At 57.4% G+C, this 23554-nt stretch overlaps 1 protein-coding gene across 1 annotated transcript; it reads left to right on the top strand.

Annotated features, from left to right (window-relative positions):
- Positions 1-21171, top strand: RND2 (Rho family GTPase 2). Its single transcript, XM_055697368.1, has 5 exons — positions 1-227; positions 310-397; positions 14490-14599; positions 18681-18815; positions 19697-21171. Exons 1-5 carry the CDS (start codon positions 126-128, stop codon positions 19943-19945), a joined length of 684 nt encoding a protein of 227 aa, XP_055553343.1. The 5' UTR covers positions 1-125; the 3' UTR covers positions 19946-21171.
- Positions 21172-23554: the final 2383 nt, after the last annotated feature.

Here is a 23554-nt window from a genome sequence, read left to right as displayed (position 1 = left end):
TGGCGGCGCGGCCCTGCCCAGCGCCGGCTCCTCTGCGCGCCTGGTTGGTGCCGTCGGGGCCGGGGGCGCGGCCAGGCCGGGGCCGTCCCGGTAAAGCGGCGGCGCGGGCGGCGCGGCCCCGCACCATGGAGGGGCACCTGGCGCGCTGCAAGATCGTGGTGGTGGGGGACACGCAGTGCGGCAAGACGGCGCTGCTGCACGTCTTCGCCAAGGACTGCTACCCCGAGGTGCGGCGGCGGGCGGCGGGCGGGCGGGCGCGGCCCGGGGGGCGGCCTGGGCTCACCTCTGCTCTCCCCTCCGTCCCCCCAGAGCTACGTGCCCACCGTCTTCGAGAACTACACGGCCAGCTTCGAGATCGACAAGCAGCGCACCGAGCTCAACATGTGGGATACCTCAGGTGGGCTGCCCCCCCCGGGGGGGGACACCGGGGGGTCGGGCTGCTCTCCGCGGCCGGGGTGCCCCCCCTGCGCGGAGACCCCGGGTTGGGGCTGTGGCTGCGCCCCGCGATCCAACGGCCGCTGAACTCGCCCCGGCCGCGGGCAGACCCGGTGAGGGTCCCGGGGGGGGGGGGGGGGCGACCGGCGGTGTGTGCCCGGTGGGGTGCGGGGGGGGGGGGGGGAGACCCGGCGGTGTGTGCCCGGTGCGGTGTGGGTCCGGGGTGGGGGCGCCCGGGGTGTGTGCTCGGTGCAGGTCCGGGGAGGAGGGTGCCGCTCCGGAACGGGGGGAGCCGTGCGGTGCGTGCCTGGTGCGGGTCCGGTGCGGGGGAGATCCGGCGGTGTGTGCCCGGTGCCGCTCCGGGGGGAGGGGAGGTGGCGGTATGTGCCCGGTGCGGGTCCGGGGGGGGGCCTGGCGGTGTGTGCCCGGTGCCGCCCCGGGAGGGGGGGGGCTGCCCGGTGCCGCTCTGGGGGGGAGCGGCGGTGTGTGCCCGGTGGTGTGTGCCTGGTGCCGCTCCGGGGGGGGGTGCCGGTGCCCGGTCCCTGTGCCCGCGGTGCGGCCCCGGCTCCGCGCTGCCCGGGGGTACCGGCTCCGTGTCCCAGGAGCGCCGCAACCCTGCGAGGTGCGGGGGCGGCGGGGGGGCACTGACGCGCCTCGGAGGGGGGACACAGCGTGGGACAGGGGGACGCCCCGTGGGACAGGGGGACACAGCGTGGGACGCACTGTCCACTCATGGCTCAACGCGACGGCGCGTCGGGGGCTCCTGGGGGCTTTTCCTTTTGGTTCGTGTTTGCCCCGTTTGTGCCCTCGGCTGTGGTTCTGCCTCAGCCCACCGAGACCCTTCCCCACCCTTCGCGCTGTCCTTCTGCGGAGGCCTGAGTGGCCGGTGCGGTGCTCGGTGCAGAGCTGGTAAAGCACCGGCACCCAGCGCCGTTGGCGTGCGCCTCGTCATCTCCCTCTGCCAGCCTGCTTGGACTGCGGCGCACGCACCGTGCGGCTGAACGCTGTGCTGGGATGGTGGGTGCACATCACGGGCTTGCTGATGCCCTTTCCCTGTAATTTCGGGTGTCTTTGTGACCGGTGAAGTCCTCTCAGTGTCTGAGAGCAATAGTAAATGAAAATGTGACCTAGGACTTTCTTGGCATTTGTACAGTCCAATTCTTCGCTGTAATTTTGCATCCATCAAATTACAGCCGTAGGATCAGCACTGCTCTACCTGGGGTGGTGGCTTTGCTGAGCGTTGGACTTGCTCTAACATGTAAAATGCGTTTGTTGACTCTGTTCTGGAGCTTCCTGACCGGGAGGCCTTGCTTTCGCTGGCTTTTATTCCTCTAGACAAAAAGGGATCTTTAGCTTTGCCCGAGCCGCAGGGATGCTGGCTCTCGGGACTGCTGGAGCCACAGGTGAAGCATCGGCTCTCCACGTGTGATGGGGAGCTGTGTGGGAGTCCTTGCGTGGTGGCTGGATGGTGCTGGGCTGGCGTGTCTGCGTGAGGTCCCTCGGGCATGGATGGTGACAGCGAAGCCATCCTGGTTGAGCTGGGGGCCTTCCCTGCCGAGGGTTCCCTGGAGCTGCTCGGATGGGGTGAGTCGGGATCGGGGTGCGCCGGGAGCGAGGGGTGGCTGACCCCCCGTATCACCTGGGTGTGCTCGTGCGTACACCCCCAGCTGGGATCACCCCGTGGCTGCGGGGGCTCCCCAGCCCTGGGCTCCACAGCCTGCGAAAGGGGCCGGCTGGGGTGTCTTTGTTAGGCACTGGGTGGCTTTGCTCCGAGTGTCTGTGTTTGGCGTGAAAAACTTCCCCACCTGAGCGTGCGGCAGCGTGTTTGATGCGTTGTTTGCTTTTTAGGAATTCTCCAGAATGTTTGCCTTCGATCTTAGGAACGTTAAAAGAAAAGGACATGATACAAAGTCTTTAAAGCTGTGTATCTGATACCTGCATCTTGTGCTGTCGCATTCATTTTTACCCTTTTCAACAAAAGATACAAGTTTGTCTAATGTTTATCTCCATAGCCAAGAGGAAATGAACTTTGATTCTCCTTTCTCCTTATGAAAAATGTAACACCTTTTTTAACAGCTTTGTAGATGAAGTTTGCTAGATAGTTTTCTGGATAAATTCCCTTCCGTTGCAGCTTTGATTTGAAATACACAGGAGCTAGTTCTTCAATAAACAGTCCTGCAAAGCAATGCACAGCAATTGTCCCTAGTAATCACGCTGATATTTTTAGCTGTGGACTGCAAGCTGCTGTTGAATTTCCAGTACCTTTCGGAGACACTTGTAAACAGGAGCTTTGGGAAAAGAAATTTTGCACAATAGTGAATTGAACTAGCTGAGCTGGAGAGGTTGAGAGTAACTGGTTGCCCTCCTCATGCAGAATGACGGGCACTGGGATGCACTTTCCCTTGTCTCTGTGCTTCCTCCTGTCTCTTTCAAGCCGCTTTGCATGCAGGGGCTTATTGTTCATGATAAATTCCATCCCAGCAAGAGCGGGAAGGGAGGTGCTGGGAAACTGCTCCCATCACCCTGTCAAGATCGCCCTTTAGACTTTAAACACTCACCATCTCTTAGGTAAGTAATTGGAACTGACGATCTCCTTCAGAAATCAGAAGAGAGACCTGGACAGAGGAGCTGACTATTGATTTTTTTTATTCCCCCCCCCCCCCCCCCCGTCCTGTAGATAGTCGTGACAGTGGTCGGAGGCTCTGGAAGCTGTGCAGGGTGAGCTGAGCATCAGCCAGCAACGGGTGTCGGGGCAAGAGCAATCTGCCTGCAAAATTCCCTTTATTGTGACCAAGCGTGGCCACAGCCTACCTGGCCGCCCAGAAATCCCACTGATAATCCCTGTACAAACTGGGACATTGTCTGCTCCCTGGGGGCTTGTAGTATTGCCCCTCCTGCTAAGTGGCAAATGCAGGCTATGACATTAGCAGCTGGCAGGCAGGCAGTAAATCTAGTTAGAAGAATATTGCCGTAGGGTGGACAGAAATGATGGAGAACTGAATGGCTCCCAAATTGTATTGGGACCTCCGATTTCCTTGAAATGTCTTTTAACCCTTTGTCTATTGATTACTTTTCCTGAGGCGGGAGGGTGACTCTGGAGAGTTTCCAGCACTGAGAATCCTTCACGAGGATGAAAATCTGAGCTGCTCAGACAGGGCAAATGCAAGGACCCTGCACCATCACCAGGGAGAACAGTGAACCAAGTCTGAGCCATCAGCTGCAGGTGCTGGTTGCATCTCATGTTTGTTTCTGTTTAAGCTGGTCCCACCTCAGGGCTCTCTGTGGGAGTGAAATTGCTTCGGGTGCCATTTCACAGCACAGCAGGGATGTCCCATCCCTCCCGTCCTCCCTGAGAGCCGGTGCTATGTGCTGTTTAAAAAGCAGTTTGGACCCCTGTGTGTGCGAGGGAAGGGCTGTGGAGCCAGCCTGCTGAACAGGGTGGGCAGGGATCTGGCTCCGGGGAGCTGCCATGCCCTGGCACCTCTGCTCATGAGCCTTACGGAGGACACGGTGCTTTGCTGCTCTTCCTGCTCCCGTTCTGGCAAATTCTTTGTTGCCTGTTGGCCGAAAGTGTTCGGCACAGAAACAACTCCTCTGCATGGCGCCGGTCCCTTGGGGTGGGGGGGAAACTCCTGTTCGACGGGATGCCTGGTGGCTTGGGAGTGCTGTTCCCGGAGGGCTGGGTGCCTCCTGGACCTGCAGTGCCGGTGCCCCAGACCCGTCGGGGAAGAGGTTTCTTCCTTGTGGCCAGGTGGAGGAGGGGCGGGTGGCTTTGGGATCACTAGCAGTGCTTTGTGATGAGGAGTTGAGTTTCATTTCCATTCTTCAGAGGTGTGAAGGGGAGCACAATTCCCTCTGGCTGCGAACCGGGGCAGGGAGGTTTTCCCCAGCGATGCGATACTTGCGTTCCCTGTGGGATGTGGGATCAGGGAGTGTCTGTGGCTCTGCCCTGCTCTTGGAGGCTGCTGTGGTGCTCAGCAGGTCTCCGGTGCCGAGGGCGCTCAGCGCCGGCCAGCCTCCCCAGGGACCGGCTCTCGGTGCATCCCCACGGTGACCCGGGCATGGCCAGCGGACCCACTGCCTGCATCTCTGGACTTGCCCAATGCCACGCTCGTGCCGGCGGCCCCGCAGAGCCGGGTCCAGCAGGGCAAGAGACGGGCTCAGGCCACGCTGCTGCCTTGGCAAGGCCAGGTGCTGCGGCGTCGGTGCTGGCACGTCTGGGGCTTTGCCCTGCACTGAGGTGTTTTTTTGGTTTTGTTGCCAGTAATAATGGGGAGGAAGCTGTGCTGTGCATGGCAGCCTGGGCTCACTTCTTTGCTTTTGGCTCACACCCCTTTATGCCAGGAGGCTGTGCCTGCCCTCTGTGTCTGTGGCCTCCAAGTGCAGGCAGGCAGAGCAGTGATGTGACCTGAGACCATTCATTTATCTGCTCGGTGCATCTTTTGCTGATGCAGATCCCAGCTCAGAGTGGAGCTGCCTGGTAGGGGCATCTGTGCCGGTGGCCATGGGGGAGACCCAGGCCTGGCATTGTGCCTTGCACAGGATCCCTGTCGTCTTGGAAAGCTGCTGGAGAAGACTTTTCTGTCCTTTGTGGACTGGTGGGATGCACTGCTGCTGATACCCCCAGTGTCTACGACATCCCACGACGTTGCAAAGACCAGTGCCACAGGTTCAGCAGTGCCACTGTGCCCTGCTCTGTGCTGCAGCTCACAACAAGGGAGTTGCTGCCAGCCCTTCGCCGGGGCTCCTGTCTCTTAAGCAGATGCGCGTTCAAGACAAGAATAACGCTGTGAGTTGCAAATCCCCCTCCGCCTCCCTCTTCGCCTGTACTCGGCAAACAGTCTGCCTTGGTATGGCCTGTGTGGGAACGTACAGGCTGCGATAACAGATCCTTCTTTAGGGGAACTTCCGAGGAATGTTGATGAGATTAGAGAGCTGAAAGGGGCCGAGTTAAGCGATGGCATCTCCATGGATGCTGAGGCTTGTCCATGGATTCCCAGCATGCGGCTCCAGGATTGCCATGGCTGCCTCTTCCAAAGTGCAAGAGCAAGTTCTGTCTTGGGAGGAGTTCAATGCCACTTGCACTCTGAGGCAAAAGGAAAAATGTGGAGCTGCCCTTTCCGTACCAAAATAGCTCCTCCCATGCTCCCTGTTGAGGCTGGGAGCCTGAAACCAGCATACTTGTGTTCTGCCTCAGCACAAATACGTAGTTAAGCCTAAAAATATGTGCAGCTGGGTCACATTCTCAGGCAGGTCAGTAACCAGTCAGACAGAAGTTGAAAGAGTTGCAGCAGAAACAGCAGCAGAAACGCTTATGCTGGAGTGGTGGGTGGAGGATGGACCTGAGAAGACATGACATGACATGACATGACAGTCCCCGGGAGGATTGTCTCACTGGGCTGGGCATGGTGTGGGGGTGCTGCAACGCTGTGTGGCTGAGGGATGGAGGTTGCTCCTCCTGCACCTCCCTGCAGCAAGGGCAGCATCCATCCTTTCTCCCCTGCGATCCAGGAGGGTCAGCCTCTGGGGGGCTGGGGGTGTCCTGGGTGTCACAGGGGTGCTGAGGAATGGGGCCGTTGGCGACAACCAGCCAACCCTGTGGGCTGCTGTGACCTCGTGGGCAAGGAAGGGCTTTCCTTGGGGTGGGTTTGTTCCTGGCTCTGATGCAGACCCCTTTCCCACAGGATGGGGGTGATCTGTTCTCTCCTGTGGCAAGGACAGCACCGCTCCGCTCTCCCTCCTCCTGCTGTCAGTCTGGCCTCTGTGGCACCCACCTCCCAGTGCCACTTTAATACTGATTTTTTTGCCTGGTTAGGGCAAGTGGAAGCTCCTTATCGGGGCGGTCACATCAACAGACCTGCAGACACTCCCTGGAGCAGGGCAGTCATGCCCCATCCTTTGCTTTTCTAATGGTCCTCGCCCAGCACCCTGCCAAGGAGCATCCCCTGCCCCACCGAACAGTGCTGGTGTGCCCAGGCTCGGCTGACGGGGGGGTGGGGTGGTGGCAGGGGGCTGTGTGGGAGGGGGAGCTCTGAAGGAGCCGGCCGATGTGCCCCCCAGACCCCGTGTGTGCAGCAAGGACATGGATGCAGCTTTCCTTTTGCCCCAGATTCTGAAGATTAAATCTTCACTCGATTAAACTTCATGAGCGTACAGGCACAGCCTTCCCTGTGGGGAGAAACCTTATCTGGTAGCTGAGCCCTCGGGGACGGCTCTGCTGCTTATGCACAGCAAACCTGAAATGTGCAACATTGCAGAAAGATAATGGTGTGTGCTCAGCCCTCGGACGCCTTTCCCAAAGCTGGGGCGTGCGCGGGCTGTGCTCTGGGAATCTGCTGCCACTCCTCGTCCTTGTTGTACCCCCCAGGAGGGGTAACAGGCAGCAATGCCCGCTGCCCTCGTGATGTGGCAAGAGTGCCAGGAAAGGACCTCGAGCTCCCATTTGTCTCCGCTGTCAGCTGCCAGAGGGATGGTTTCCAGCGTGATTATGAGAAGCCTGGATGAGCTCCTCGGGCTGCTCTGCAGCCGCAGCCCTCCCACCCCAGGCACTCGGCGATGCTCCCCCAGAGATGCCAGCAGGGATTTCTACAAGGAGCTTCCAGAGCTTCCTCCCGACTGCCAGAGCGAGGTTTGCACCTGAGCAAACTCCTCTGGATCCCTGTGAGCTGCGTAGGTGAGAGGGGGCACAGGACCTGGATGAGGCAGAAGCACCCTGTGCCTGCCTGAGCTGAGGATTCCTCTGCTGGTAAATCCAGCAGAACAGCCTCCTCCCGAGTGACAGGTTTCCACTAATCAGATCTGGAGAGGGGCCCAGAAATGCCACCTCAGCCTGTGCAAATACCATTCCCTTCATCCTGATCATGCCCGTCCTGAAGGTATGCCAGCTGGGTTGTTTAGTATTTTACTCATTTTTTTACGTGCATCGTAAGAATTAGGAGCAGAGGTTAATTGTCCAAGCGGATTAGCTCTTGTTTCAGTTAGGCACTTTGTAGAAGGTTGCTTGTTCCATGTCATGGAATGGTTTCCTCCTTTTCTGCACTTCAGGGGTTTGCAGCGGTGTTGCACAAGAGAAACATCATGGTCCAGCCATCAGAGGAGCTTGCAAAAGCCGGAGGACCGATGGCCGTACTGTGCCCGGTGTCCTCTGGAGGGCTGGGCTAGGGGCAGTTCCCTCAGCTGCTTTCTGTCTCCCTCCAGCTTCGGTGGGATGCCTCGTCTCTCCTTGTCTTCCCCACTTTCTCTCTGGCACCAGGGCTTTGTGTCATGTCATGACAACCCTCTGACCCTGACCTTGCTGGCCATTGGGTTGGAGCCCTCCCCATCGTGGGGCTCTGTCATACCCTGATTTCGGACAAATGTGTGACCATCGCTTGGGTAAACCCTTCCTGAGGCTGTGCCTGCAAGGCTGGCGGGGGCTCCTTCCCCAGTAAAGCCTGCTGCTGGGGGGCTTTCGGTGGGAAGGCGCCGGGGATGCAGTGGTGAAAGCTCTGCCCTGTGGGCTGTGATGGGGATGGCGTGATGGGGATGGCCTCTTGGAGAGAAGCTGTCGCCGCCTTTGCCTGGCTGTGTGGCTGCTGTGGGCAGAGCCAGGGCACCCCGAGCGGCGCAGGGCACCCCGAGCGGCGCAGGGCACCTGGGTGCTGGCAGGGGTGGCAGCGTGCATTTATCAGCCCGGCATGTCGCATGCCCAGGGCTTTGCTGCAGAGTGGAGCTTGGCACGATGGTGGCTCCATTTGACTCTTATTTTGCCAGATCTGCTTTGCTCTTAGTGCCACTCACTTTAATCTTTAACGTCACTAATTACTGCTTCTTTCATAATTGTGACCTTGGAACTGGGTCTGGGCTTTGGACCGCGGTGCTGCCAGAGCCCGTCGTTACCAGTGTCCCCCAGTCTGTCACCAGGGTTTTAATTCTTGTCTCTGCCACTTGGCGCTTTTCTAGGCTGGGCTCTAATTAATGAGCACTGTATCAGTGTCAGAAACATGTTTTTTATATCAGTGGGATCTGCATCATCCTCCCCTTCCAGACAATAATGAGCTGGGCAGGGTCAGGGATCCTTAACCTGTCTCTGAGCCCCGGCTGAGCGGGGACCTGCAGGGTGCTCAGGGATATTGCTGCACATTATCAATCTTCAAACAAAAAACTCCTCTGATTTTTTCTTTCAGGAGAGAGGGTCTGATTTCACGCTGGGAGGATGAAGTCGGTCTCTGAACTTGTGGTGGTTCAGATCATCGTCTCCCTGATGTGCGGCTCTTGCAGTCTGGGAGGCTGCAATGGCAGGTTTCCTGGTCCCCTGTCTGTAAAGCTCATCAGCCTTAATGACACAGGGAATGAGGAGGGCATTTGCATATTCTGGTCCATCACATGCTGGGCACACCGACCTACTGCTCTTCAAACATCACTTTTTGCCTTTGTAAGGGCAACTAAAATCTTGAAGGCAAGCACCCGTGTCTGCAGTTGGCCGTGCTTATGGTTCCCCCTAAGTGAGGGGTGGTCTCTGAGAAGTCCCTTGGCGTGGAGATGCTGGTTCCTGGGCTCTGGGGATCCCACCTCCCTGGCTCCAGTGGGGTGCCTCGCAGGAGGAGGTGTCCTGGGGGATCTTGTAGGCAGGATGCGGCCACAGGAGCTGCAGGACTGTGGCTGGGGCTTGTGCCACGCGGGGGCTGGTGGCAGTGGGCACGGCGATAGGCACGAGTGGCCTGTTGGCACCGGTGGCTTCATCCTTGCAAAGGGACACCTGAGCCCGTTGTGTGCCCGGCTGGGGGGGTCCTGTGCCGGGTCTGTGACCTGCCCGCTCCCACCGGTGCTGGCTGGGCTGTGGGACAGTGGAGCTGAGCTCAGTGAAGGGGCCAGGGAAGAAAAATTTCTTCCCTCGTCCGTCTGCAGCCAGGGTAAGGGGAGTGGGCATGACCTTTGGGGTTGTTTAACTGCTGCTCTCCAGTGTTCCCTGGGGCTGAATTCCTCCTCACCCTCCGCTGTAAACCCTGCCATTGTTTCTCCGGGCTGATTTCCCCTTTTTTTCTAGCAGTGGGAAATATTTTCGGGTGACTCTGTGCCCTCTTGTTGCATCTGCAGAGGAAATGGCAGCTCTGGAGCATCCTGGATGTCTCGGAAAACCAGCGGAGATTTTTGTGGGCTCACCATGGGGACTGGCCTCGCCTCTGTACTGGGGTGTCTGGGACAGCTGCCACTTCTGGCCTTTCATTCAGGGCCAGGTTTTCAATCCAGGCTTGTATGTGCTCCCTGACAATAGCCAGGCTCTAGCAGGGGACGTGTGCCTTTCTCATGCAAATGCCTGCCTGCCTGGGGAGAGCCCCTCCAGAGCCTCAGACCGCCCCCCCCCCCCCCCCCCCCCCCAGCTCAGCCTCTTGCAGCCCCCTTCTTCCCGCACTGCTGCCATCCTGGAGCAGCTGGGTGGGTTGTTCCCTGCCCAGCACGTCTGTGACTTGTACAGACAGTTCGTTTGCAGTCTTAAAGGTGTGATATAAATAAAATATATTATTAAACACCTTCTTCATCATCTGCCCTGGCGGAGGAATGCCTAATCATCAAAGCCGTGCCGTTCCCTGGCACCTGATGCGATGTGAACCAGGTCTGGTGCAGTGATGGAGCGTGTGCCTCCCGCTCCCACGCCGGACCCCTGTGCAGCCGCATCGAGGAGCCCCTACCCCAGGTTGGGGGGGGGGGGGGGGCAGGGGGGCTCAGCGCCGTGCCTCGGCACGCAGAGCCTTTGCCTCTAGTGAGCAGCCGTTCGGATAAATTTCTCTGCAGCAAAAGGCTGCTTGGAGCTGAGAGTTCAGCTGTGGGAAGCCTGGTGTAGCCGCAGGCAGCGCTGAGCACGGGTGCTGGTACGCGGCAGCTCGGGGGGTTTGAGCCCCCGTCCTGGGAAACACGAGAGGTGGCCGGTTGGGGCTCGATGGAGGGTGGTTTGGTGGCAGTGGAGGGGATGGTCTCCCCGCGTCTGATGGATGCTGGCTGAGAGGTGGTACCGGCTTCTGGCCGTGCGCGGGGAGAGGATGCTGAGGCAGCTGCACCTTGGTCCTGCTTTGGCGACTTTGTCCTCCGGACAAAGGCTCGGCTGAACTGGCCGTGGGATTTGTCTAGCAAAGATGCCATCTTCTCCAAAGCCACTGCTTGTCTGGCACCGCCGTGCAGGGAGGTGACCCCCAAGCGCTCGGGGCTTGTCGATGCAGCGCTCCAGAAAGCTGGGATGAATTTCTGCTTCATTCTGTGAAGGATGTTCTTGGCTGTCCCTGCGGCAAGCATGTGCCGCAGCGTTGCTGGCACGGTGGGGAGAGTTTACAGTGAGCCCTCCGAGACAAGTGCGATGCTGAAAAATTTAGGTCTTGGCAGTGCTGGTCTCTGTTTCAAACCAGAGCTGGCTGGGGTTGCGGGAGCCCCTTGCAGAGCAGATCGCGGCTCTGCATGCCTGTTTGCTTTCCTGGTTTGTAATGTGCTATTGTGGGATGGAGGATGTCCGGGTGAGGAGGCTCATTATCTCTCAGAACAGCTAATAAGGAACAAATGAAGATTAAGGCTACGTTGGTGTAGATGAAACGGCACGTTTTGGTCCCCTGCCCCTGAGAGCAGCATCTCTGAGTCACAGTGCCATGCATTTCGGGGGGCTGCCAGCTGATAAGAGGAGCTACTCCCGGCTGCATCCACCCCTGAATTTCAGACAGCAACCGTGTGGATTTTATTTTTAAGCTGGTTTTTGGCTTCCTCCAATTTTCTCTCTTTAACCACGAACAGATGCACGTAGGTCCTGTTTCTTGCAAACCTGGGTGCCAAGTGGGAGAATGACTCATGCAGTAAAGGCTGGAGCTGCAGACACATGAGCCCTGGGCGTGTGTGTGTGTGTTCAGAAGTGCCAGACTGTGGGTCTCTGGGGTGTCTTGCTGGAGTATCTGAAAGGTGTCGAGTGCTCAGAATCAATAAAACTGAAGAGCTGGATTGGAGGGAACTGAGGCTTTTGTGTTAGGATTTTTTTTTTTTTAATTGTCATACTCCGTGAAAAAGTAATAGATGCAAAAACTGGAAGAATAATCCCCCAAACAGAATCTCCTGATTCAATAGAGACATCTCCAAAGAAAGCTGGAGGTTACCCAAGTTTGGAGGGCAGCAGCTCCCCTGATCTGCTGGGCAGCCCTGGCCATCGGTCTCCATTGGTCTCCTGTGGTGGGGCAGAGGCTGTGAGCACTGGCTGTTACCTGCTGCCGGAGCAGCTGGTGAGCTGAAGGTGCCAGGGGCTGCTCCTGCCCTTCGGAGTTGGAGCAGAAAGTTAATGAATACAAAGGTGATTTTGATCTCATGAAGAAAATCAGGTTCTTGACCTAGTGCATCCCTTCCCTCAGCTCCTCCCGCCAGCACAGGGGCCTTCCCTCCTGTGGTCCCAGGTAGTGGGAGCACAATTCCTGGCACCGGGGTGGGAATGGTGCTGGTTCTGTGGGATAACCGAGGGGTCATGCTTCGTTCTGCACTGGCGCTGGATGCTCTCTGGTGCTGGATGCTCTCCGGTGCTGGATGCTCTCCACCGAGGAGCTGGCTGGCTGCTGAGAGGAGCAGAAGGTTGCTATGATACAGTTTGCTGTGGCAATGTCTGTGCTCAATGGAGCCAAAACCACCTCTACAAAAGGAGCATTCCTGGGCTGGGAGGGGGCAGATTTATCTGCAGTGTTTATGTAAAGCTGAGGAGCTGCAGCGAGAGGATGTGTGTGGGAACACGGAGCTTTCCTCCGGAGTGCTGGGGGCCCCTGTCTGGAGGCAGACACCGTCACACGGATCGGGGAGATGGGGGAGAGGGCATGGATGGGATGAAGGACCCAGCAAACCCAAGCCTGCGGATCGATGCTGGATCTCACATCCCACCCAGTAAAACCACATCAGGCACGAGACTGGCGGCTTGGTGCTGCCTCGGAAGGTGACCCCATCCTTACTGGGGACTGGGTCACCTTGCTGCGTGGGGGAAGCACGTCACTGGGGCCAGGTCTGCTGGCTCTGCTGGTTGTGAACTGAAGCAGCTTGAGCCTGAAGCGAGGTCAGAAATCTCCCGCGCTTGGGATGCGGGGCTGCCGTGGTGCCCGGTGTGCCAGCCCGCATCCCTGTCCCCGGGGCTGGCCAAGGCACCGCAGGGACTGGCTCCTTTCCATGCCGGCAACGTGACTTTCCTTCTAGGAGCCGGGTTGGGCTCTGCAGAGACCAGGGTCTGTTTCTTCTGGGCTGGATCCCATCTGCTGCTCTTCCCGGTGACTTTGCAGGGATGGAGACCCAGGCTGCGGCTTCCGAGAGGAGCAGGGGGCGCGGGGGGTGCCTTTGCTCCTGCAGGCTGGCAGCAGCGTGGCTGTAGGACACCTGTAGCCCATTTTTCTGTGAATTTTGCTGTTGAATGCCCGGGTGCCTGCCCCAGCCAGAGCATGCCCGGAGCTCTGTGCCGTGGAGGTCCCAGTTGGGGCTGCTGGTGGTGTCTCGCTGTGGGTGAGTGTTGAGGGGAGGGTGGGTGGGCAGCCTCTGGAGCTGGGTAGGTTTGGGAAGACACATCTCAGCCTGCCCCGTGCGGGCTCCGGGCAGAGGCAGGAGCGGTCACAGCCAGGTCTGACTCTTGCAGAGGGATCTGGGGTGTTTGCAAAGCCCCTGGATGTGGAGCTGTGCCCCCCGCTCTGCTGTACATCAGTCCTGAGCCCTGGGGCAGACAAGAGCCAGGGTCGGAGCCCATGTGGAGAATCGTCCTATTCTCCTCTCACACTTATCCCGGGCAGATTCCCATCCTCCCGGAAACATAAGCCCCCATCATCCATAATTCATCAGGTGCTGAACTCCATCAAGGAGCCACCTGACAGCCGGGCTGGGTGCTGCACCCTCCTCCCAGGGTGGGAAAGTGTGGGGTCTGGGGGTCCTGGGGGGCCACGCAGGAAGCGCATCCGGTTTCCTGGCCTCGGGGTGGGTGATCCGCTCCCCGAGGAGGCAGATTCAACAAGGACTCTGGTGTCTCTGCTTCCCCTTTTCATAAATAAACATCTGCTTCTCATCCCTCCAGGAAGTTTAAGCCATCGTAAAGCCAAACATAAAACCGAAACGCTGGTTTTAAGCAGCCGTGAGCTGATCGCGCCGTTACTGGGGGCTGAGGCATCCACAGTGGCACGCAGGACACGCTTCGGATAAAAGCAGTGTGGGACAATGAGTTTAATGCCTGAAATTCGTATCGAAGGGGGGGGGTGTGCATGTGCGCACGCGTGTGTGTGCGGCAGGAGCTGTGCAGGAGTCAGGCTGGGCTCTCTGCCTGCTCACTGAGAAATCCTGCAGAATACAGACTCATCCCCTCCCCTTTACAGCTTGTTCACCAAATCCCATCGCATCTTTTAGGTACCAAAAAGAATCTGACTGTCTTTTTTTCCTGCACGAATCCTGAGCAAAACCAATTCTTTTAGCTATCTGAAATTCTCACGAGCTGCGTGAGTGAGCTCTCCTGTACAAAGATAGCAAGGGAGCAGAAAAATCAGCAGCGGCGTTCCCTGCGTTTTCTCAGCCACACCTTTCCACCGTGAGCGGTGCAGCGACCGCATGGCAAGGCACAGGTTGCATAGCAAGTGGTGGGGACAGGGATGTGATGCTCCGCAGTGCCACAGCCCTTCCAGGCACCCTCTCCTGCAGAGCCAGCCTGCCCTGGCAGCGCAGCTCTGCCGCCTCTGACTTGCCGGCTGCTCCCTAGGGATGCAAAACTTGCATTTATTTCCACTCTGCAAAGGGATAGATGTAAGGGCACAAGGACAAACCCTCTTGTCTGCCGCACCTAAACAAAGGGACCGATCCCTCTGCAATCCAAACTGCTGAACCTAACGGTGTCTGGTTCCTGGTCAGAAGCTTCGGTCAGCATCCTTCACCTCCGACAGAGCGGTTGTTTGTTTGCATCATGTGGCAACATCTCCAGTTCTTACTGGAACTGGAGAGCTCTGTGCCAGGCAGGGGGGGGCTGGGGGTCCTGCCTGCCCGTTTGGGTAATGAACAGTCAGTGGGATGAGACTTGCTGCTCACCGCTCTCCTCCTGCTCCTCTCTGCAGGCTCGGCGTATTACGATAACGTCCGTCCCTTGGCCTACCCGGACTCGGACGCTGTGCTCATCTGCTTTGACATCAGCCGCCCGGAGACGCTGGACAGTGTGCTCAAGAAGGTGAGTGCCCGGCGTGCCCTCCCGGCTGGCGAGACAGCTCTGCAGCAGCGCGGGGAGCACCCTGCGGTCCCTGCTGCGGTCCCTGCTCCCTGAGGCTGTCATCAGGGCTAAAAGCTCTGACCCTGGGGCCAAGCCTTGGCTTCCAGCACGCTCGGATGAGGATGGGTGGCTGCTGCTGCTCCCCACGCGGGCTGTGCAGAAAGCAAGCTCTTTCCATCTGGAAGGAGCCCGGGGAATGGTGCTGCTCACGGTAGCTGGCGTGTGCGCGGGGTCTGCGTGTGCACACACATACAAACGTGGGGACAGGGAGAAGCGTAGGGTGTTTTCTCCGTTTTCCATGGACCTTGGGAAGTGGTGGGCATCTCCTGTTGGCAGAGCCACCAGTCAGCGTGCGATGGGTCGCTTGCAGCAGTTGAGAAGTGGCTCCTGGTGCCTGTTTCTATGCAAGTAGAGAGCTCGGGTTTTTGGCTGTCACATCTGCACAGTAGGAAAGACAGCAATCAGCTCTCTGTAGCTTGACAACAAGAATAATGAGCTGTGGCACTGGATTTCAAGCCTATGAATGAATAAAACGAGACGGCACAATGCCACTGAAGTGGAGAGCATGCAGGACCCTGAACACTGCCTGCCCTGGCAGAGCTGACCGGCCATGCTCTGCGTTAGCAGCCAAGCTAATATTATTTATTAGAATATTATTTTTTATATATATATTTATATTTATTAGCATATAAGAAAGTATTATTTATTAGAATAATAATTTTCCTTAGTGTCTTTCAGCAAAGCGGGTGTTTCTAGCTGGCAGGTCTCAGAGAGCCCCACCAGGCTGGGGACCCACTGCGGAGCACCGCGGCCCGTCCCTGCTTGCCATGCTCTGGGGCAGTGGGTGGCCCCTGGGGAGAGGTTCCCATGCGAGGCTTTCCTCCGAGATGGGATGAAGTGCAGCAACTCAGGGTGCTGCTCAGGGGAGAGGGTAAATAGCCTCCTGGTCACTCATATCCCTTGTTTCTGGCCATGCCCTGCTTCCTTCCATGGAATTCAGGGAGATGTGGTTTCAGCAAGCTCTCACAGCAAAGCTCACTGGCGGCTGCATCCTGTCCCAGAGGCCAGCCTTGGCTGGCATCTTGTTTGCGAAGCTGTCGGAGACACCGAGGCGTGAAAAGCACTACGGAATAGTGATTCCTGTAGCTGTTCTCCCCAGCGAGCCCCAGGCTGCTGGGGCTGGACTGGCCATGCTGAACAAGTCCCATTGTACTGGCTGCCCTCTTGGCCTCTCCACATTTTGCCAAATGTTGTGCTGAAGCAAGTGCCTCTTACTCAGCTGCTGGGAGGGCTGAGAAGTAGGTCTGTGTCTCAGAAGTGTCCTGGTGAGGGGACAAAGACCCTTCAGATAACTCGGTCAATGGCTCAGTGTTTGTTTCCAGAGCAGGTCCTGGGTACCAAGTGTGCTGGGTGGAGGGAGGCGTGTTTCATCTGGGCTGAAAGAATTCACTGCTCGGCTTGGAAGTCAGCAGAATAGTAATGCAAGCAAATCATTTATACCTTAGTGAGATGCAAACCCGTCAATAATTAGCTGGGGTTGGGATTTATTTGTGTCTCTCTGTGCACTCTTCATGTGAGCCCACACTTGCTCACTCAGTGCACGGTCTTCCCTGTGCAGCATCACGGATGCTTTGAGTACTGTTAGGCAATGTCTTTTTGATACGGTGACTTAAAATAAACCCTAAATCACAGGGGATTTTTTAAGTGCCTCTGAGTAGATGCCTTGTTTCCTTTGGTGCAGGCATGCAGCCTATGGAGGTGAGGAAAATTCCTGAGACGCCGTGAAGTTGAAATGGGTTTTGGGTCTTGATATCAGGCGAAGAAGGAAGCAGCAGAAATGCTAATTCAGCAGAGGAAATCTTTATTATCGCTGCCCTTCTGATGTCTGGGCTGCCTTTACAGATGAAGGGAAGGAGCCAGCTGAGAGAATGCGAACAAGCAGCTCTTCATTTTGTACAAAGCAGGTTTTCGTGGGGTAGTGCCTTCACTCTGACAAGTCTCGATAGCACAGCAAATCTTGGGCTCCCTAAGGTGTCAGTCATGTGGAAAGAGGGTGGCACCTCTCCCACGGATCGGGGAGCCCTGTGTCATTCCAGGCAGCCCTGACCTCTGCCTGGCAAGAACAAACCCGATAGCTCAATCCCTTTGAGGATTTTCATCCTTCAAGTAAATTAGGGTGCTTGAATTCTTGCTCAAAAAGAACAGCATCATCCTCCTTTTGTGGGTGCGTTGCAGCTGTGACACCAGCATCTCCCAGTAGCTGTGCAGCCCTGGGTGCTGGGCATGTCCGTGAGTCCTGGTGGACAGATGTCGCTGGCAGCAGGGAAGGAGGTTCATGGTGAAGATACTTGAGCCCATCTCCTGATGGAAAATAAGATTTTTCCCTGTTTTGCAGTGCTTCGGTCTGATATCGGTTGAATGAAACTTGGGGCGTTCTTGGTGCTCCCTTTCTCCACCAGGCTATGGACACTGGGTTGTGGGCTTGGTTTTCTTTGCCCTTCTAATTGCCTAAGGCATATGCCTAGCCGCCAGTTAGCGCAGAAGGAAATTGCTAATTCCAAGTGACATCTTTAGCCAGGGGTAATCTCTTTATTGTCTGCCTCCTGCTTCAGAAACACCAGATCAGTAACCAGGGTGTTGATGTGCTGATGGGGTTGTACAGGTCTCCCCAGGGGGAGGTCACAGGTGATGGTTTTATTTACTGCTGCGGACAATTAACTGCGCTTTGGGCATTAATTTTTGGAGCTCTGAAAGGGATTGTTAGTATGAAGGAAGTGGATGTTTGCCCTGGCCTTCTTCCATTGCTTCAGTTCTTTATTTCCCTGGCTGTAGCTGCGCTCTGAATATCTTAAAGTCTTTAACAGGTGGCTCCCAATAATAAGCAAGTAATGAGTGTGATTTGCAAAGAGCTCCCTGCCGCCTGTGGTTCAGAAGGACCAGCAAGGGTGACCTTTGGAGGACCAGCAAGGGTGACCTTTGGAGGACCAGCAAGGGTGACTTTGGGAGGACCAGCAAGGGTGACCTTTGGAGCCCCAGCTCTGTGTGCTGGGCTGTGGGGTGGTTATTTTTCCACAGCCGTGCCCACGAGTGGGCTCCTGTGGCCCAGCGCAGGGGGCTGCAGCTTTGATTTGAGAGGTTTGCAGGGCATATCTGGCCCAAACGAGCATAAAGTTATCCGAGAGGCACGCTGACCATTCCCATCCTTGCCTGTGGCAGTCATTAACGTGCCCTGATGAGTCCATCAGTCTCGGAGCAGCTGCGACCCCCCGTTTGGAAAAGCCACACGCACCCGAGCGCGTGCGGTCTGGCCCTCGGGGGGCTGCTTTCCAAACCCCATCCCATGAGAGCTTCGTGTTACATGCAGAACACCGAAAGCTGGCCGGCCCTGTGCTTCCCATCTCCAGCACAGCCTCCAGAGCTGCTCCCAGCCTGCGTCCCCCCTGACAGCCCCCCCTCACCATGGTGCCCACCGTTGCCCATGCCCCATCCCCTCTCACGGCGGCACCAGCCCAGGTCCGAGGCAAGAGACCTACAAGTGGTGCTGGAGCGGCACCAGTAGCAGTCTGGGTAGCCTGACTGGTCCAGTTCCAGGTCCTGTGCAGAGATGAGCCGGGACAGGGCGGCTCGGCAGCCCGTGGTGGTGGTCAGCAGGCGCAGGGACCCCGGGCTGCCGTGGCTGCCGTTCCTCCGTGGGAGTGGGAAGTGCCGCTGGCTGGTGGGAGCAGGAGAAGCTGTGGATCAGACCGGTGGGCTCTGCCGTGGCAGGGAGTCATGGAGTGTTTGGCTGGGCAATGGTGTCCGGGAGGAGCTGATGGCACGACTCTGCTGGCCTGTCCTCCCCCCAAGGCTGGGGGGTCTTGGTTGGAAAGGGGCTGCGAGCAATGAGCTGAGACCCTGTGATTGCCTTTGTCGCTCCAACCTGCCCCTTTCGCAGGCTGCCTGCTGCCAAAACAAACTTGACGTGGAGGTGCCACTGGACCTCTTGAAGCGTCTTGTACACCGGCAGCCCCTGAGCACCTTCTCCCTCTTGTCTCCTCTGCAGTGGCAAGGGGAAACTCAGGAGTTCTGCCCCAACGCGAAGATTGTGCTGGTCGGCTGCAAGCTGGACATGCGGACAGACCTAAACACGCTCCGGGAGCTTTCCAAGCAGCGCCTCATCCCCGTGACGCACGAGCAGGTGTGTTTCAGCAGCCATCCCCCTAGGGCTCAGGGAGGGGAGGCAGGGAGGGGGCTTTTCTGTAGGAGCTACTGGTCCGAGGAAGCTCAGCAGTGAACGACCCGCTGTGCCCAGGTCTCGGTCTGAAGCTGGTTTGATCCTGGCTCATGGATGCTGAGCTGCTCATGCTTACGGCGCTCTTTGCCCCAGCTCTGGCAGACCTTGACTTGTTCCTGATGCTCTGCTGAACAGTCTCCTGGTGAGGAGCTGAAAAGTTTGTCCGCAGAGGTGGTGAAGATGCCCGATTTGACAAGTTGGACTGGCAAAAGGGGAGTGTTGTGCTTCTGCAGCTCCTAGTTCAGTGCAGCTCTTTCTGCTCCAAGTGACTCTCCTGCTTGGGTTCAGTGTCGGGGCAGCACTGCTGGAGGGGTGCTGGCCACAGCCGGGGGGGTCTGGGGGGCTGCAGCTGCCAGTGGACCCAGTGGAGTCCCCAGGCTGGCCCGGGGACCCCAGTCTTTGGTGCGGTGCAGGGGTGGCCGTGCCCTGGGTTGCTCTGTGCCTGGTGCCACGTTGAGCAGAGCAGGTCCTAGGTGACTGTCCCGCTGAGAGGGGTTGTCCTCGGCTGCGGGGGGGGCACCACGTTAGTGAGAACCTGCAGTTGATGCAGGGTCCAGCACCCAGTAGCACTGTCTGCTCGGGAGAGACCCTCACGTCTGGTGGTCTCGCACCGAGTGAATGGGTGATGAGTGGACGTTGTGGGAGAGCCGCTGTCGACTGTGCCCCGGCGCTCCGGTGGGGCTGCCAGCGCAGCCAGGGCTGCCGGCGATGTGAAAGGATGCTCCTTGCAGAGTGCTGGTGGCTTAACCTTCTTCCTTCTTCCTCCCGCTCTCTCTGGACCACAGGGCAGCGCGCTGGCACGGCAGATCGGGGCAGTGGCCTATGCAGAGTGCTCCTCCAAGGTCTCGGAGAACAGCGTTCGGGATGTGTTTCATGTGACCACGCTTGCCTCGGTCAACAGGGTGCACAAGAACTTGAAGCGCAGCAACTCCAAACGGGGACTGAAGCGGGCATCACAGATGCCTGGCAGGACGGACTTACTGAACGACACAGAGATCAGGAAAGACCGAGCCAAGAGCTGCTCCATCATGTGAAAACCGGGCTGTAAATAACGTGTGTGTGTTTGTCCATTTTGTACAGTAACTGGCTGAGACAGGGCATGGTGCTGGCTGCGGGAGCCAGCCCGCCTTGCCAAAGCCTTTCTCTCAGGCTCTAGGGCTGAGCAAAGGTCCCAGCTGCAACCCGGGGTGCTCGTGTCACCCCCCACCGTGGAGACTTCTGGGTTGGCTGCTGCTGTGCGGATTGCTTGGGGTGATGGAACCACTTGGCAGAGGAGTATTCAGGTGCTGGAAGGTCTGTGACTGGGTGAAACAATGTAAAAGGGAGCGATCCTGTGTGTGTGTGCCACCCTCCTGAACCTACAGCCCAGCCTCTGCGCCTGTGTGCAGCTACACAGCACGCACAGCGTGGGGCGGGGGGCTGTGTGGGACCTGGCCTGCAGGGTGGGAGGCGGGTGGGATTGCTAGCAGCAGAGTGTGACCGGGAGAAGGTATTCTTTCAATCTTCCTTTAGAAGAGGAGTGATGCTTTGAGGTGGTGCTGCCTTCAGCTAGGCTGGACAGCAAGTCACCATGGAAGGTGCAGGTCTGGGCCAGAGCTGGGAGCAAAGGCACTCTGGGAAGGAACCTTAGCCTGATGAGACACCACAGTAGTCCACCTTTTGGGAAGAAAATATATAGGTGGCTCTTTACACGGTATTTTAGGTACTTGAACTCCATTTGAAATGCAGCAGTGTGGATCTGGCTCCAAGGGAGAGGTCTATCTATCCCAGTCGATGCATCCTGAGAACTGTGGTTCCCCTCAGCAAGCAAATGCCACTCGGGAGCTTGTGTCCCAGCTGCTGACAGCCCGGTTACTCATCCGACTGCTCCCTGCCACAGGCACACAGCTTCTGACAAAGCAGCCTGCAATGCCGCTCCGCATCCTGCTCTCCACCCATTCATTTCCAGCTGCAGATTGTGTTGCATGGTGCTGTGTTTGTCTGGTACAGATAACCAAAAAGATGATAGGCGTTTCTGCACCCTGTCCCCACTGCGGCAGTGGGAGGGAAGGTGCTCCCTGCCCCTCCTGCCCTGCTGTACAGCCTCCTCCCAACACCTCTCATTGCTTCTGCTGCTGCCCTCTCTAAATGCCTTTGACTACAGTGTTAGCCTTGACTTAATGTCGCATAGACACTTTAAAGAAAAAAGAAGCTGCTCCATTGCCAGATCCAGCTGTGTCGGTGGGCTCCAGAAAACAAATAAACAGCGTTGGAAAATGCATAGTGCTTGGCTCTGTTCGTTTTTAATCGTCAAACCAGGCATCCTCTCAAGATGTCTTAGTGCCTGACTTCTGTTTGTGTCTAATGTATCTCTCTAGCTCTTGAAATGCACACAGACACTTCAGTGAAAAATACAGGGGCCCTAGCTGCATTTAGTCAGTTTGGAGCTGAAGCACCTGCCTTGAATAACCTCTCACTCCACCCTGAATCCTTAAATGCTGTGGAGCATTTGCAGGTTGTCTATGCCCGACCCACCAGTCTGAGCTGACGTGAGCTGCCCCTGGCCTCACTGTGTCAATAGCTGCAAGCGAAGACGGCTTTTGACTTTGTATTTTGTGTCTGCTCTCCCAGCCAGGTCTTAGACTTCAGCTGCATCGTGAAGGCTGTTTGGGGAACTGGAGCATCTGAATTACCAGCACAAGAAAAGCTCAAGCAACGATGGAATGCTGTTGTGCTGGGTGCAGGTTGCAAGAGTATGAAAACGCCCAGCTGCAGCCTGGGAGGAAAGAAACCCAGCAAGGCACTATGCCAATAACAGCCTTCAGCATCACGATGTTTTTCTTTTGCTTTGCAGGGTCCCCAGAGCCTTTGCAAACATTCAGCCCCATGTCCCTGCTGGAACTGTTGCTACCAAGTCCTCTCACCCGCATGCATTTGTTCTCATCATCCGTGTGTGATATAATCACCGCGTCTCCCTTCTTTCCACGTAAGCACAGCAGTATTTGGCAAGCACATCTCCCTTTTTCTATCACCTAGCGCCTTTATGCCTTTGAAAATTTAATCTGGCGGTCTCTACAAATGCAGTTTCTGGTCCACTGATTAGTTTAAACTCCCAGTGGCTCTCTATTAACCGAACTCGCCCTATAAGCAAATCTGCAGGAGTGGGCAGCAACTGTCAAACCTGAGCTGTGCTGCGTACAGGTGTAGGAAGGAATGGGCTGTGGCTGCAGGAGGTGGCCGTAAGCCTCCCTGGGCCATCAGCTGGGTGCCTGTTCCCCTCCCACCCCGCAAAGGGAGGTCTGGAGACTGCAAGAAAACCGGCAAAGCCTGCAGAGATAAGCGGGACGGGTGGTGGCTGAGGTGTGTGACAGACCAGACAGGTCTGGTGGGGGAGGGAGCACCCCATCTGCCTCCGCAGGGAGCAGGGAAGCAGCAGGATCCAAGTGCCAGGCACTGGCTGCTCGCCCTCCCTGGCCAGGGGCTGCGGCAGCCCCCTCCCCTCCCTCGCGTTGCGGGGGGATGCTGAGATGCCATTTGTGCAGAGCTGGTCCTCAGTGGGGACAGGCTCGAGGCGCCTGGCAGCTCCCCGCAAGGCTGTCCTGTTTTCTTGGGTCATTGGTGTGGAAAGATGCCCTGGCCGCAGTGGCCCTGGCCGCTAGCTCTGCTGCCACCACCGCAGTGCTTCCCTTGCTGCTGCTGCTGCTTTTCTTTCTGTACGCTGAACTTCCCAGGCTCTTGCTGCTCAAATGGCCCTCAGGGATGCATCGTGGCGGTGTAAAAGGCAAACATCCCAGCAGCAGCTCTGGAAGAACCAGTCAGAATTAATAGCAACCAAAACATCTCAAGAGACCGAGGCAAGTGAAACAGCCTCCAAGACCATTTATCATTCAATATCTGAGCTGGGTCCTTGGGCGGGGTGAAGTAAAAATGTTAAAGCCCATGGGGCTACAGGCTCTTACAGCCTCAGTTGCCATCTCATGAGGCACATGAGATTTCTGCTGCTGCTCGTGGCCCAGTACAGAACCAGGACAGCCGAAGGTATTTTAGGGCACTGACCACTAAAAGAGCGGTATCCAGGAGGATGGAAAGTGCATCCACTGCATCCCCCACCGCTGCACGCCACCCGACGGCTCTCTGAAGGCTCGGGGCATTTGCCCTGTGATGCCAGGAGCATCTTACTGTGGGACCAGGGCTTTCCTCATGCCTGCCTTAGAGGGGACAGCCTGGGACACTCCCAGCTGAGACACCTGGAGGGGCAGGAGGCTGCGACTGGAAAACCTGGAGAGGGCTGCTACAGCCCAAGGATTCCAGCCCTGAAAGCCCTGAGGGAAGAGAAAGGTGCGCCTTGCTCGGTGAGGGGAGCTACTGGGGGGCACTGGGAAGGCTCTGTGCTCAGCTTTTCCCTCTGGAAAAAGCTCGCATCAGCGAGGAACAAGCTACCCCACAGGCAAGGGGTGCCTGGGGAGCAGAGGGGCTTGGGGGGGGGGAGGGGGTTGTGGTGCCATCCAGCCCATCCAGCGCATGCATGGATCTGTCTGCATCCCCCCAGCCATCCCCACCAGCAGAAAGCCACGAGCACCGGAGCGCTGCGGAAACCATCCCCATGGTGCCGAAAGCCCAGGTAGCCAAGGTTTAATGGCCGTAGCCCACCCTGGGGCCAGGGG

This window comes from Falco cherrug, chromosome 20, assembly GCF_023634085.1.
Source record: "Falco cherrug isolate bFalChe1 chromosome 20, bFalChe1.pri, whole genome shotgun sequence".
Lineage (NCBI taxonomy): Eukaryota > Metazoa > Chordata > Aves > Falconiformes > Falconidae > Falco > Falco cherrug.
The sequence above is the reverse complement of the archived record's forward strand: the minus strand, read 5'-3'. Positions and strand labels throughout refer to the sequence as shown.

Excerpts from the sequence above, each read along its gene's own strand:
- RND2 (XM_055697368.1), top strand. The coding sequence starts at position 126 with ATGGAGGGGCACCTGGCGCGCTGCAAGATCGTGGTGGTGGGGGACACG. Across the intron at positions 398-14,489 it reads CAACATGTGGGATACCTCAG|GCTCGGCGTATTACGATAAC; the intron begins GTGGGCTGCCCC and ends TCCTCTCTGCAG. Across the intron at positions 14,600-18,680 it reads TGGACAGTGTGCTCAAGAAG|TGGCAAGGGGAAACTCAGGA; the intron begins GTGAGTGCCCGG and ends TCTCCTCTGCAG.